The 13,683-nt window shown below is 43.8% G+C and overlaps 2 protein-coding genes across 3 annotated transcripts; both read left to right on the top strand.

Moving 5' to 3' along the window:
- The first annotated feature begins 1,273 nt into the window (after positions 1–1,273).
- On the top strand, positions 1,274–8,526 carry hp1bp3 (heterochromatin protein 1, binding protein 3). The gene is made up of 12 exons (XM_077006851.1): positions 1,274–1,409; positions 2,157–2,235; positions 2,616–2,841; positions 3,232–3,376; positions 3,588–3,734; positions 4,045–4,104; positions 4,305–4,453; positions 4,573–4,663; positions 5,425–5,584; positions 5,665–5,776; positions 6,814–6,999; positions 7,228–8,526. Exons 2-12 carry the CDS (start codon positions 2,166–2,168, stop codon positions 7,631–7,633), a joined length of 1,752 nt encoding a protein of 583 aa, XP_076862966.1. The 5' UTR covers positions 1,274–1,409; positions 2,157–2,165; the 3' UTR covers positions 7,634–8,526.
- A 292-nt stretch (positions 8,527–8,818) lies between these two features.
- On the top strand, positions 8,819–13,614 carry sh2d5 (SH2 domain containing 5). Of its 2 annotated transcripts, none has more exons than XM_077006817.1 (10): positions 8,819–9,118; positions 9,846–10,053; positions 10,191–10,271; positions 10,407–10,481; positions 10,560–10,706; positions 10,809–11,012; positions 11,185–11,365; positions 11,718–11,823; positions 12,430–12,586; positions 12,732–13,614. In XM_077006817.1, the coding sequence occupies exons 2-10, from the start codon at positions 10,003–10,005 to the stop codon at positions 12,924–12,926; spliced, it is 1,197 nt and encodes a 398-aa protein (XP_076862932.1). In that variant the 5' UTR covers positions 8,819–9,118; positions 9,846–10,002; the 3' UTR covers positions 12,927–13,614. The 2 variants fall into 2 exon arrangements, with proteins under 2 accessions (XP_076862932.1, XP_076862922.1); XM_077006807.1 differs by having other exon boundaries at positions 9,843–10,053.
- The last annotated feature ends 69 nt before the right edge of the window (positions 13,615–13,683 follow it).

Below are 13,683 nucleotides of genomic sequence, written 5' to 3'. Positions count from 1 at the left end.
GTCCTCTGAAGAGATGAAGGTTCATGTTGGCATGGTAACTGCAGTAATCCCAGAGCCTATACATGAAGTCTACTTTTGGCAGCAGACAGAAGGCACGAGTCCTGCTACGCCTCTTCTGATCAGCCTGACATGGGCCGAACCCAAAACGGAGTGTTGCTCTCTCCGTGTGGCGATTGTCTGGGTGTTATTGCAGGGCGGCTGTTTGTACATGTCGAATGGGGGTTTGCATGAGGAAGTGGCACTTGCAGGAAGTGAAAGACTGTGAGAGCAGGCGTGGGTGCTGCAAGCACGCTGGAGCCCAGCAAGGAGCTTATTTCTCGTCTTCTTTTCTTTTGTGTGTGTGTTTGTGTTATTGTTGCTCTGCAATCAAGCCTTTTCACTCTTGTCCAAATCTTTCAAAGATCTTCTCACAGAACACATAGGCTCTGGCAATGACAGTTATTGCTGAAAAATATTGCATAAGTATTCCAAAATGTATATTCTCACTGAGAAAATGAGTTTATGCGTTGTAACATGTTAAAACAACCACTGGCACCAAACAACCACTAGTCATTACTAATATGTACATCACCACACTAAAACATACAGGATGTTGTTAAACATTAAATTTAACATTAACATTTTTTTAACATTAACATTACAGATTTTACATCATGATGACGTGTCCTTTATTCAATCAACTTATTCATAGCGACGTTATGGATGTGTCAAAGTTGGTCAGAAAAAAACCTAGGCTGAGAAGTTGTTCGCAGATTGAGGAACACCGCCCTCTTGTGGAAATATTAATAAATTGACGCTATTGATGACCGTCGGAGAGCAGTGTTGCGTCCAAACGTAGAGAAGCTGGGTTAACTTTTTGTGTGAACAGTAAAAAATGTAGCTAACTGGAACGCTTTAAACTAAATTTAAATTTAATTCTTTGTATTTAGTCCAATACATAATCTTGCAATAATAAATAACATTCTGCTTCAACTCCTTAATTTTCAAGGCTGAATCTTAATCCCGTGCAAAATCACTTCATTTTTGTAAGACATGATTATTATTATTTCTCCATTATGTTGCAATTCAACACCTCCACGGTACATAGCTGTTTGTATGTTACTCTGGTAGTTTTTAGTTTTTAATGCAATTTGACTGTACAGAATAATAATGCTGTCGTTGATACTCAGTATTAAAATAACATATATTTTGCATGGATTTGCATGTTTGTAATTTAATGTTGTTGGTAATTCATTATGTTTTTTAAACGGTTTTTTTCTATTTTTTTCACGAGCGCTGACAAAGGATCCGCCCGACGCGTCTCTTACGTTTCTACGTGGACGTAGGAAGGGGGAGGGGCACGTAAACACAGAGAATTCCGAACAAAGAAGAGGTGAATTTACTTCAACTGATAAATCAAGTGCATCAAGGTACGAAAACAAATGCTTGGTTTAGAAATTTGCATCACGGAACGGTCACAACATTGCAGTAATGCAGAGACATTTTCAGCCACCGTTTCCTCGTCGTTCATTGGTGTTTCAACTACATGCATTTACCATCAGTCCAATGCAAGCGCCATTACTGTGTAGAGGCAATGGACAAAATGGCTATATTCGATTTGTGCCCAGGATGTTCTTTTGCAAACTTCTAGCATTTTGCGTCATGAACATAACTGCAAGGTTTTCTTTTTTGTGCCACGCTTTGCACTAGGGAACAGTTTCCAGTCTTACTGTGTTGTATTTAATACATGCGGACACCTACGTGGAATGAATGATGTTTTAATAGTAATGAAATGCAGCCGTGTTATGGCCGAGTCAGTAGCAGGCGTCCTCTTCCGCGGAGATTGGGCACGAGCTCGCTCAACTCCTTATTTAGTTCATGTAGACTAAACCTTGCACGTGTCATGCAACAACACAACCAGTGCCAACTCCCTTTTTATAATAAATAAAAAATACAAAATGTTTCTATAATTGGGTTAACAAACACACGTTTACGTACGTCCAGTAATATAAATTATTAGCTAACAGTTGTAGCTTCTTAGAATGGTTGTAGGCTTAACATTCTTCAGTTAGTGAAGTCTTTAAAAACGCATATTGTCTGCACTGGTTTTGCAGCAAAGAACCCTTTTTTTCTTACTGACATTTATTTTGAGGACGTTCCACATGTTTCACTTGTAGCCTACAGTCATGCCTATTCGCCGTTCTGCCGGGGCCCCACCCAAAGAGGACCCAACCCCAGCAGCAGCACCTGAGAAAGGTACGGCCTGTTCTCCACCTGTGAGTAGCCTGTGACCCAGAGGGGGGTCTGCAGGAGCAGCAGAGTCCCCCCCCCCCCCCCTCCATGTGTGTCCTGACAGCTCAGATTCAGCTTTTGACTGGCGCATTAAATCTGATCTGATCTGTCCTGTCACCATGTTGCTGACAGGCCACATATCAAACGTATAACTTAATTTGCTCAAGAATCTAAATTCACAGAATGGCTTCTCTGCACTTACAATTACAAGCACAAAAGCTCCATATTATAGATTCACACTTTTAGAAATGTAGAGCGTTAATCAACTACATAATATAAATAACGTGTTGTGGTCCATGTCTTGCTCTGATACACATACACGTGCTGTCTGGGTCTTCTTCTAGAGCCTAAAGTCAGTTCCGGGGAGTCCAGCTCTGTAGCGGAGGGACAGGAGGCACCTGCTCCAGCCACCCCTGAGGGAGAGGCAGAAGAAAAGACTGACGATGGTGCCCCGGTGAACAATAAAGAGGGAGAAGATGAAGAGAAGCCCACCGAGGCAGAGAAATCAGAGAGTGGGGGAGCAGAGGATCAGGGCAAGAAGAAGAAAAAGAAGGATGTCTCCAAAAAAGAGTGAGTAGTTTATGGTGAGGTTCAGGGTTTGGGGCAGAAGGATCTGATCTAGTGTCGGGAGATGAAGCTTCATCACTTGTGTGCAATGTCTCCAAGTCCAAAGGGACTTTGCTTCACTTAAGGGACTTTTTAAACACTTAACAGCGGTTTGCCCCGGGAATCACTTTTTCTCAGAAAGACCAAGCAAGCAGAAAGTCAAATAAAATCGCAGATTTTTGTTTGGTTTGGGTTTTTTTTTTTTTTATTCTGTAGCCGAGTTAACCAAAGAGTAAGAAGGATGTGAGTACTGTTTGTGTCAGAGTTCAAATCCTAGTGGTGGTGCTGGTGGCATGTCTGACTCTGAGTTTGTCCTGCTTGTGTGTTGTTCTGACTGAGGTTGTGTCCTCTCAGGGAGGTGGCTGAAGAGAAAGGGAAGAAACTAAAACGGACCATCCCAGCTTGGGCCACCATGTCGGCCAGCAAACTCGCCGTTACCCCGAAAACCGTCTCTCTCTCTCAGCCCAAAGTTGAAGAAATCCTCCTGGATGCTATTCAGGTAGCTTTATGCTTTGTGTGGGCAGTATTTATGATCAGCAGAGCTCACTCTAGTTCATGTTTTAGCTTAGTGTGATTTGTAAGTTGAAGTGTGCCCAGTAAAGTGTTACAGAAAACTCAGTGATATCCATGAACTACATATGGAGTTTTCTCCTTCATGTAGCCCATCACTTTCATGAATTTCCACCATACAAACACCATTTGTTTCTCAGAACTGCAAAGATCGATCTGGCGCCTCCATTTTCACAATTATGAAGTACGTGACGAAAAAGTACTCCACTATGGAAATGGACAAACGCACAAAGAGCTTGTACAAGAGAGCCCTGAAGCGGCTGGTGGAGAAAGGAGCCGTCAAACAGGTGACCTGGGGCTCGTGGGAGCAGGGGTGTGTTATGGAGGTCACAGACGTGGTGTACATGCACTTTATCTCACTTGTGCATCGGTAATACATATTTTTTATATAGTGTTTTTTCTCATACTCAAGATAATTGTTGTTCAAATAAGCAACATAATAATCAAGACAAGTTAATCGAAAAATCAAATAAGTCTCAAGATATTTTCGAACTGTATGACAGTAGGTTAACGTAAATTTTGAGGAATTGAATCAAGATAGTCGGTCGCTGTTGGAGTGAAGTAGTTCATATCATTTTTGTCAATTTTCCTTTCCAGCTTAAAGGCAAAGGTTTCTCTGGAAGTTTTACCATTGGGAAGGTACCTACCAACTCCAAGGTAAAGTTCAAAGGGTGACCAGATATCTCTTGGATCGCTTTCACTGTGACTGCTGCTTTGCTTTGTTTTTTTTAGTCCATCGTCTGCATGGCATGTGCACACATGGCATGTTGCTGGCTGTCTAATGGGGCCTTTTGATTGGCCATAAAGTGGCGATGTGAGATGTTGCTGTTGTGATGCCTGATCATTTTGGTTGGCAGAAGCCCTCGGCCACGGCGGGAATAAAGGGCACGCTGGGCGAGGCCCTGCCGCTGATCATGACGCGTCTCTGCGAGCCCAAAGAAGCCTCCTACATCCTCATCAAGAAATATCTAGAGCAGCACTTCCCACAGCTCAACGTGGAGAACAGGTCAGGAAAAGACACGACACCCTCCCGCCGGCCATGGTGCAGCAAGGACACCCAGGGAGTGGGGTTGGGGTCAGGGGTCAAACTGAGGCTTGACTGGTGCCTGTTTGTGTGTCTTTCAGGCCTGACGTGCTGAAGAACTGTCTGCAGAGGGCTGTGGAGAAGGGATTCCTGGAGCAAATCACAGGGAAAGGCGCATCCGGAACCTTCCAGGTCCTCTACCTCAAACCCCTTGCTCCCATTGATTCTTATAAGATGTCATGTCTGGGTCTTTTCTGATAGTTGTGAGGGCTTTGTCCAGTTTGAGACCTTTTAAGCAAAAAGGACATCTGTAGAAGACATTCTCGTTCTTTGGTTTATGAAGGATAGTCACTGAATACTCTGTTCTAACCTAATTATTCTTATTCAAAGAACTTCATTTATACTGACATTTTTGGGCTTTGTGTACGGCCCCTGTGTATGCAAACTCTGTACTGTGTGTCTCTGTTCTATCTCTATCAAACTGACTTTTTGGTGAGTCACAAGATGATTAGTTTTGTGTAAGACATGCCTTCTACTGTAAGAGAGAACAAATATCATAGCATGGTTTCTGTCTCCTTGGCTACATCATGGGCTAATGTTCAATAACCATGGCAACTGTTGGGGCATAAGGGCAACCTTGCCGCTTCAGTAGCATGCTAACAAGAAGCTAATATCAGTGTTAACTACTGTTGATATAAAGGTGAAGCCAGGAAAGTTCACTGTTGCTATGGTACTTGTCATACATGTAAGAGGTGGCAGTTAACTTCCCCTATACCATCTAAACGGTATTTGATTACCTAGTTGTCCTGTCCAGCAATTATTAGTTTGCTTCAAAGCAGAACTTGACTACTGATCTCACATTACTTGTACACTGTGGTTTGTCTGTAGCTAACCTGCGACATTTAATTTGAGGAACTTTTTTTTTCTTTCTTGAAACCGTTCTCGTGGACCAGCTGAAAAGGTCTGGGAACAAGGTGCTGCTGGGTGGAGGTCTCCTGGAAGACGCCGTCGTGGCGGCCATCACGGCCATGAACGAGCCCAAGTGCTGCAGTATTAGCACTCTGCGCAAGTTCCTCGTGGAGAGCTCCAAGGACAAGAACATCTATCTCCTCTGTGAGCGCCTCATAACTTGTTAGCCCATCGCATGTACAGTTGTAAATGCGTAAGGGCCGTATTGACAACTCTCTCTGTAGTGGCAAACCTGAAGAGAACCCTGCAGCGATGCAAGATGATGGGCTGGATGGAGCAGATCACTGGTCATGGACTCAGTGGGACCTACCAACTCAGCTACCCCTATTACCCCAGGTACACACTCGCTACCAACTCAGCTACCCCTATTACCCCAGGTACACACTCGCTACCAACTCAGCTACCCCTATTACCCCAGGTACACACTCGCTACCAACTCAGCTACCCCTATTACCCCAGGTACACACTCGCTACCAACTCAGCTATCCGTATTACCCCAGGTACACACTCACTACCAACTCAGCTACCCCTATTACCCCAGGTACTGTACACACTCGCTACCCCTATTACCCCACGTACACACTCGCTACCTTTATTATCCCACGTACACACTCGCTACTAACTCAGCTACCCCTATTACCCCAGGTACACACTCACTACCAACTCAACTACCCCTATAACCCCAGGTACACACTCGCTACCAACTCGGCTACCCGTTATTCCAGGTACACACTAGCTACTAACTCATCTACCCGTTATCCCAGGTACACACTCGCTACCAACTCAGCTACCCCTATTATCCCAGGTACACATTTGCTACCAACTCGGCTACCCCTATTATCCCAGGTACACATTTGCTACCAACTCAGCTACCCCTATTATCCCAGGTACACATTTGCTACCAACTCGGCTACCCCTATTATCCCAGGTACACACTTGCTACCAACTCGGCTACCCCTATTATCCCAGGTACACACTCGCTACCAACTCAGCTACCCCTATTATCCCAGGTACACATTTGCTACCAACTCGGCTACCCCTATTATCCCAGGTACACACTTGCTACCAACTCGGCTACCCCTATTATCCCAGGTACACACTTGCTACCAACTCGGCTACCCCTATTATCCCAGGTACACACTCGCTACCAACTCGGCTACCCCTATTATCCCAGGTACACACTTGCTACCAAACTCACTGGAGCTACATTCCCCTCCTTGAGTTCTTGAGTAACAGGTATGTGATTAAGCTCTCAATTACTCACATATTTAGTGAAAATCTGGCAACCCAACTTTGAAGGAGGGGGAGGTAATGCATGTGTGTGCACCTGTGTTGTCGCTGTGTGTCATAACTGCTTCTGTTTCCCTTTGTAGTCCAGGGGTACTGATTCCAGAAATGATGGAAAAACTCAAACAGAAGGAAGAAAGAAGGATCCAACAACAGAAGAAGAAGAACCAGGCCTCTGACAGCGATGAAGAGTCTGATGATGAAGACGATGATGATGACGACGAAGATGAGGAGGAAGAATCATCGGACGAGGAGCCCCCTCCTCCTAAGAGGTCAGGACAATGGTGGCCAAATTCACCTACCAAGTTACTACATTCTTTTACGTTTCTTTATTATTATTATCATCGACATAAATGCGAACCCATTCCAAGGGATGCATAGGAACGTTCTAATTCATCAGTTCAAATGAGTTCTGTTGTTGCTGTAAAACAAAGGTGATGAAGACAGCTTGTTGTTCTTGACAAAATCACAATTGCTCGTTTTTGTTTTACTCATCACAGAGCTCAGAAAAGGCCTGCACCTAGAGGCCGCCAGCCCCCAGCCAGAAAGAAAGCCAGAGCTAGCAGTAGAAAACCTGCTAAGAAGCCTGCCGCATCGGCCAGGAAGGTCCCTGCAGCTACTAAAGCTGCATCTTCCAGGAAGGCATTGCCACCCGCTAAAGCCACGCCCCAGAAGAAAGCGGCGCCTGCTAAAGCCACGCCCACCAAGAAAGCGGCGCCTGCTAAAGCCACACCCATCAAGAAAGCTGCCCCTGCCCGCACACTCAAAACCCCCGTTGTCAAAAAGATGACGAGCAGGGTGTCCAAGCGACCGTCACCAAAGAAGTCACCAGCTAAGAAGCAAGCTGCGTCTTCTGCCGTGAAGTCTAAGACTGCTTCGCGGAAGTCCCTCCGGGCAAAGAAATGAGCCGTGGTCACTGGCTGGTGAACGGGCGACTGTAGCTTCTCAAACTGCAGTGCTTTGCGATTAGTTTTTGGGCGTTTTATTTGAGTAGCGTCATTGTTCTCCCATTAGATGAAAATCTTAAGCATTTTCCCCTTAAAGTCAGTCTACTGTAGTGCTCAGAGGCAGTTTTAGGTTATCTTGTTTTCCATTTATTTTTATGACAAAGGTGTTGAGTGCTGAAAATACTTTGTTCGCATTGTTTTGGATGCATCCTTTAGAAGTCTGTTGTTTAGATGGTGCCATCATAATCTCTCTTGACAGTGCAAAGAGATGATTTCAAACTCAATTGTCTTGGTATAGAGACCTAAATTTCAGTTATCATAGCCTACTTTCATTCAGGTTCATATTTCAAAGTGTTCTCCGCTGCAGTGTTCACGTTATTAGATATATATATTTCTTAAAGAAGACATGTCATTTTGTGAAATTACCTAGAAATGTAAGAAAATAGCAGTGATTCGGTCAGCTCCTTTGTATGTTAAACTGAAGATGGTAGATAACGTTATTGATTACCGTGTCTAGCATCACTAGCTTTTTGCAGACAAAGTCTGTATGAATCGGCCAGTAAATCATGTTATGCAGCCGTTCATACAGAAGAGCAACTTTTTTACTTTGTTTTTGACTTTGTTTACTATATAATATGAAGGTGGATGTTTTAAATAAAACTTATTTTGTGCAGTTAAAGAAACATTAAAGACAAACCCTCCAAAAGTCAAAGTGAGCTGAACACTATCCAGCTCCCAGCAACCCAGCAGTAGTCAGGGAGTTCGACCTCATTTGATGAGCACTACACGTGACCTGCATGTATGTAACTGATATGCTTTTCTGTAGTCCTTAATAAAGTGACTATATTTGTACTCCAAAGGGTTGATCGTCTTTTACGTTTGATTATCCTGGGAAACGTAGTTCCACAGGAAACCAAATGCACAGCCCAAATAAGGTCATCGCCATGTTGGAAACGCATACCGTTAGGGGTGCTGGGGCAACATGCTGTAGCGGTTGATTCGGGTGTCCCACAGGGGTGGAATTCGACCTCTTAGAAATGGCCCCTCCTGAGACGCTCTACACCCACCACCAAGTCACGCATTACTCATCTTGTCAAAGCACGTCGGAAGTTCAGCCTGTGTCCTGCATAGGAGGAACTGCCTGAGTCAGGACACATTTACATGTCGGTTATGGTTTAACGGATCGTTGCATTGCCTCCCTACATTTTTAACCATTAGTGAAACAATCCAAAACAGTCCTCCATTAACCTGAGGTTTGAGTAGCCTAATGGTTTGGTTTTCCCCCCTGGAAGGCAGTAAGTCGATCATTTGAATGCGGGTCTGTACGGCAGGTAAAGGGGGCGGGGCCAACACGATAAGGTGAGTGAGTCAGACCTTCGCACTCAGGAGGCTCAGCGTCGGGCGGCGTGTGGCAAGGCATGTTGAGTAGAGTGAATTATTGATCGTAAGTGTTTATAGTTTGTTTTATTTGCTGTAAAGAGCAGTTGCACATGTGATTTTCTTTGGAGGAACTTAAAAGACGTAAGGTGCCCCAACCGATACTTGTGAGGGGAATTTAACCACTATACAATACGGGCGTGTTTTGCTCAGATTAGTTTTATCGCATGGTCCAAATGTTGCGCAAGGATTGAAAACCAAGGCTAAAAGTTTTAGCGGTGTTAGGACAATTAAATGACATGATTAAATGTCGGGCAGTTTAGTAAAGAAATTATGTAGTTTTTTTACTTGTCGAAGAGGTTGAGCATGTAGAAACTCGTCTGTAGTTAGACACGTTCAGAAGTATTGGCGGAGGAAGTGCTTAACGCTTCAGTAGAATAACTACAATTTAAAGCTTTCTTTGTTGTATGTGAAAGTAAAGAAATGTATAACAATCGGTAAAAAAGAACTTGCACTTAATTGTAGGCTTACTTTAAGACCGCTCAAGTTTTGTTTTTTTTCTCCAATGTTTTATTTAAATGTTAAAAACAAAGACGAAGTTATTGATTATTTATACGGGACACTGCCGATATGTGCAGCCTAACAATTGAATTTTCTGAATAGTGGAGTATATGGTAAACGTGTCTTAAAATATAACTAATAAAATGTTTCTTCAAAATAATGGAAAGGTTCATTTGCGCTAAACCATATTCAGTAGATTATAATTCCGAAAACTTTCTTTTAAACTTCAGCAGGCTAGGTCAGCTGCGTTGAGGCTGTCGACTAGACACCACGGAATTCCTCGCCAGTTGATCTCTGTGCTTGACTATTAAACTCTGAGAAGAGAGAGAAAAAGACTTTTGTGAGCGCCTGACATTTTCAAGCCTCAACAAGTGAGCAGGTCAAGCTAAAATGGGCGAGACCCCAGTCAGAGAGGATGGGACTATCACAAGATCGGCTGAGGTAGAGTTTGGACAAAATACAGGTTTATGGCACACGCCAAGGTTTTAATTTCTCAGTTGGCATATTTTATTTGTCACAGAACATTCTTTTTTGGTAGAGACGTGAACAGTCACTGATTCTGGATTTCTTTTCTGTAGTACATTGGCTCCTTTCCTGTTGATGACTGTTGTCTGGATGACCAAATGCAACAATTGTACACACAGCTGAAATCTCTCAAGGTAATTGTGGTGTAACAGGTGCACGCTGCTTCCATCAGTCATTTCTACAGTCACGCTCGTTGTGTGGGTGGGTGGGTGCGTGCGTGTGCGTGCATTCTTATTCAATAACACTCGGTGTTCCACTACTCTTTGTAGAAATCCAAACGAAGGCGGTCTGTCTCCCTGAAATTCTCCATCAAAGGAGTGAAGGTCTATAATGAGGATGAGACGGTAAGGTCTATCCGATGACGCAGACTGCTCCCTGACCATGATGGTCTTCAGGTGTCCTGATGCCCCGTGTCTCTCCAGACTCTTCTGATGGCCCATGCACTGCACAGGGTCTCCCTCTCCATCGCTCACCCCTCAGACGCACAGTTCGCCTTTGTGGCACACAACCCTGGCAACTCCGACGCACAGCTCTACTGTCACCTCTTCAAGGCCCGGCACGCCAGAGCAGTACGTCTCCACACAGCTAGATGCCACATCTTTACCTCTAGGCTACTGTAAAATAGTGTGTGTGTGTGTGTGTGTGTGTGTGTGTGTGGTTCTGTATCCAAGGCCCAGTTCCTGAACCTGCTGCTGTGCCGTTGCTTCCAGCTGTTTTATCTGCGGAAGCATCCAGAAGACGGGCATGTGGAGTCCTCCACGAGGAAGCCCGCCCGCGCTCCCTCCCTTCTCAATCACGGCTTCCCGCTCAGCGTCAGTGCCCTCGTGTCCTTCCGCAGGGCGCCTAACCAGGGCCAACTGCTCCCCACGCCACAGGTCACAGCGTTAGCTAAGAAAGTTATTGGTCTCTACAAAATAGCTTTGTGAATTTGGCAAAAAAGTTTGTGTATTGTTGACATGATTAATGTACCAATCTAAAATGCTAGAGACATGGTTATGGGTTTAATGATGCTTATAAATAGGTACCTGGTGGAACTTGTGATTTCAGGCGTCCCCTAATCCCATCACTGAGGTTATTAGCAGTCCAGATGATGTTTTTCCCATCTCGCCTACACTTGTACGCAAGAAGGCCATGAGAGACAAGGTGCTGCGTTCAGGGGCTTATCGCTCCTTTACCTGTACAGCTTTGAAACAGCGCCACCTACAGGACCGGCTGAATGCTCCACAAGGTGGGACAAGTGTTCAAAGAACACTGTCAAAAGTGAAAGAATTCCTTAGGTAATGCTGCCTGACTCACTGACTGGCCATTCTTCCTGGCACAGCGGGTTGGTAACGGGCGAGGGGAGTTCTGGGATTCACGGACATCCTTGATTTCATCACTGGTGTCTTATGCCACTTTAACACAGTACTTGCCTGTTTCCTCCAGTTGTTTCCTAACTTTTATTTGCAAAGGTGCATAAATACTTTTTTAAAGACTTGATTCGGAACACAATTGGAAAATAATCCAATTTTGCTAAATTCAATTTTTTTAAAAACAGCTAATGAAGTGTGTGTGGTGTGTGTGGTGTGTGGGTGTATCAGGCAAGGGGCAGGACAGTATAGCAGTAAGCAGGGTACGTGCCCCAAGCTTGGCCGAAACAGAAGAAGCACTGGCTCACGCCGTGTGGAGCTGGGATGGCATCTCTAGGTGAAGTGTCCTCGCAAACTATGGAAATTCTCATGTGTGGAAAGTTCAACCTGCCATTTGGTCATCATGTTGACATGCACACACAAATTGATTTCTGTGAACAAGCAGATTATCACATGTTCTTCAGTTCACTTGCTTCAGTCCACATTAGTTTGTTGGTGAAGATATGGGCCAAAGTCAGATGAAGTGAGTGAATGATGAAATAAGTGATGCCCAAAAATGGATACATGATCCTTAGAGCTATTACTAATACTGCCATCAGGACACATGCAATAACTTTGTTATTGTAATCAAAATGTTATTTAAAGAGTTGACATCATGGCTGTATTTCTATAGTGGTGTCTTATAGAGATAGATATCTAACATTCCATGTTATCATTATAATTGATCCAATCAGACTTAAAAGTAAGATATCAGAGATGAAAGCAAGTGGATAGAGGGAAGTGATTACATCTAAAGAACTCTATAATCTTAACAACTCTATAGCATTGGCAGAATTGTGCATGTTGCTTAGGTTTGTAGAAGTTAGTTTTTACAATGGTAATGAATGAACCCGAGATCTAGACTGCGGGTCGTAATTTGGGAATCTGTGTTTTGATGTTGTAGTGACAGCAGTTCTTCATTGCTTGCTGAGGATGTTCTTGGCTCGTACCTGCTGTGTTCCCACCCCAAGAAGCCCAACGTTCAGTCTCTTCTTATACGCTTCCCCTCCGCCGTGGTCAATTTGGCTATAAAAACCTCCAGAGGAAAATGTTTCCTTGAGGTGTGCTAGTCTTTCATGATCCACATCTCACCTTCAGCTTTGCCTCTGAGAGAGTTCATCTGTGTGTGTGTGTGTGTGTGTGTGTGTACACACTTTCATCTTGTAGCTATGTGGCATTCATCCTATTTGTTCCTTCTTTTCACAGAAGTGCCACATTGAGTTTGAGAACCTCGCTGCTCTGATCGAGCACTATACACAGATCCGCGGGGAGCTGGAATGCTCGCTGAGCTGTGCTCGAGTCAATCACTGTTACGAATGGGATGAGAACATGGTAGAGGACCAGAGTCTGCGCCTGCTGCAAGGGAGCAAGCAGAATGCCCAGAACCAGTGCTGGGTTTAAATCCTCTTAAATGTTTTACTTGTTTTACTTCTGTTTTTTCCCCCTGCTATTGTAGACTCCTTGACAGGCACCTCTTTCTTTTCTGTTTGCACGTTTGTGGCACTTCACTCAACCACTCTAGGTTTAAACATTGAATGTTCTGTCCACTGTTGAGCACTTGAAGCACAAAGGTGGTTGTTTTGTGGGTTAGTTCTGACATTTTATCCCCTCTGTAATCAACCCTTTGTTTCTTTATAAACTGAACAGTCCCCTGTTAGTGGAGTTTATTTGATTGACAGTCCAGTTATGTTTGTGTGCTGTATATAGGACTGAACTGTCAAATCCTTTTAAGCAGTATTGTTACTTTTACATAATTGTCATGATAGTTTTATTCTTTGTTCTACAGAATGACTTCAGGTGAATTCATGTCAGGAATTCAAACAGTCACAAGTCTGTTCATGTTTCTAGTAGGTGTCAAACTGTAGAAGTCTGGAATGTGATCTGCTCTATTCAAAGTTGGTTATTCCAGCTTGATGAAAGAGCAGTGTAAACTTTTAGTAGGTAGGCTGAATTTCTTTTTTAACCATCACCACCAGGGCTTTTATGTGTAAATTACTGAAGCACTTTAACAAATGGAGCTTTGTATTTTCTTGTTTTCTGTGCACCATCACAAGATAATCTACTTTTATATAAATGATTTTTACGCCTATCTTGTGTAGTCTTTATTATTATTAAGACAGCGTTTGGGTTTGACATTCGCGACGTGTGTCGAAGTGAA

Source organism: Brachyhypopomus gauderio, chromosome 1 (assembly GCF_052324685.1).
Source record: "Brachyhypopomus gauderio isolate BG-103 chromosome 1, BGAUD_0.2, whole genome shotgun sequence".
NCBI lineage: Eukaryota > Metazoa > Chordata > Actinopteri > Gymnotiformes > Hypopomidae > Brachyhypopomus > Brachyhypopomus gauderio.
This window is presented reverse-complemented; position numbering and strand designations above follow the sequence as displayed.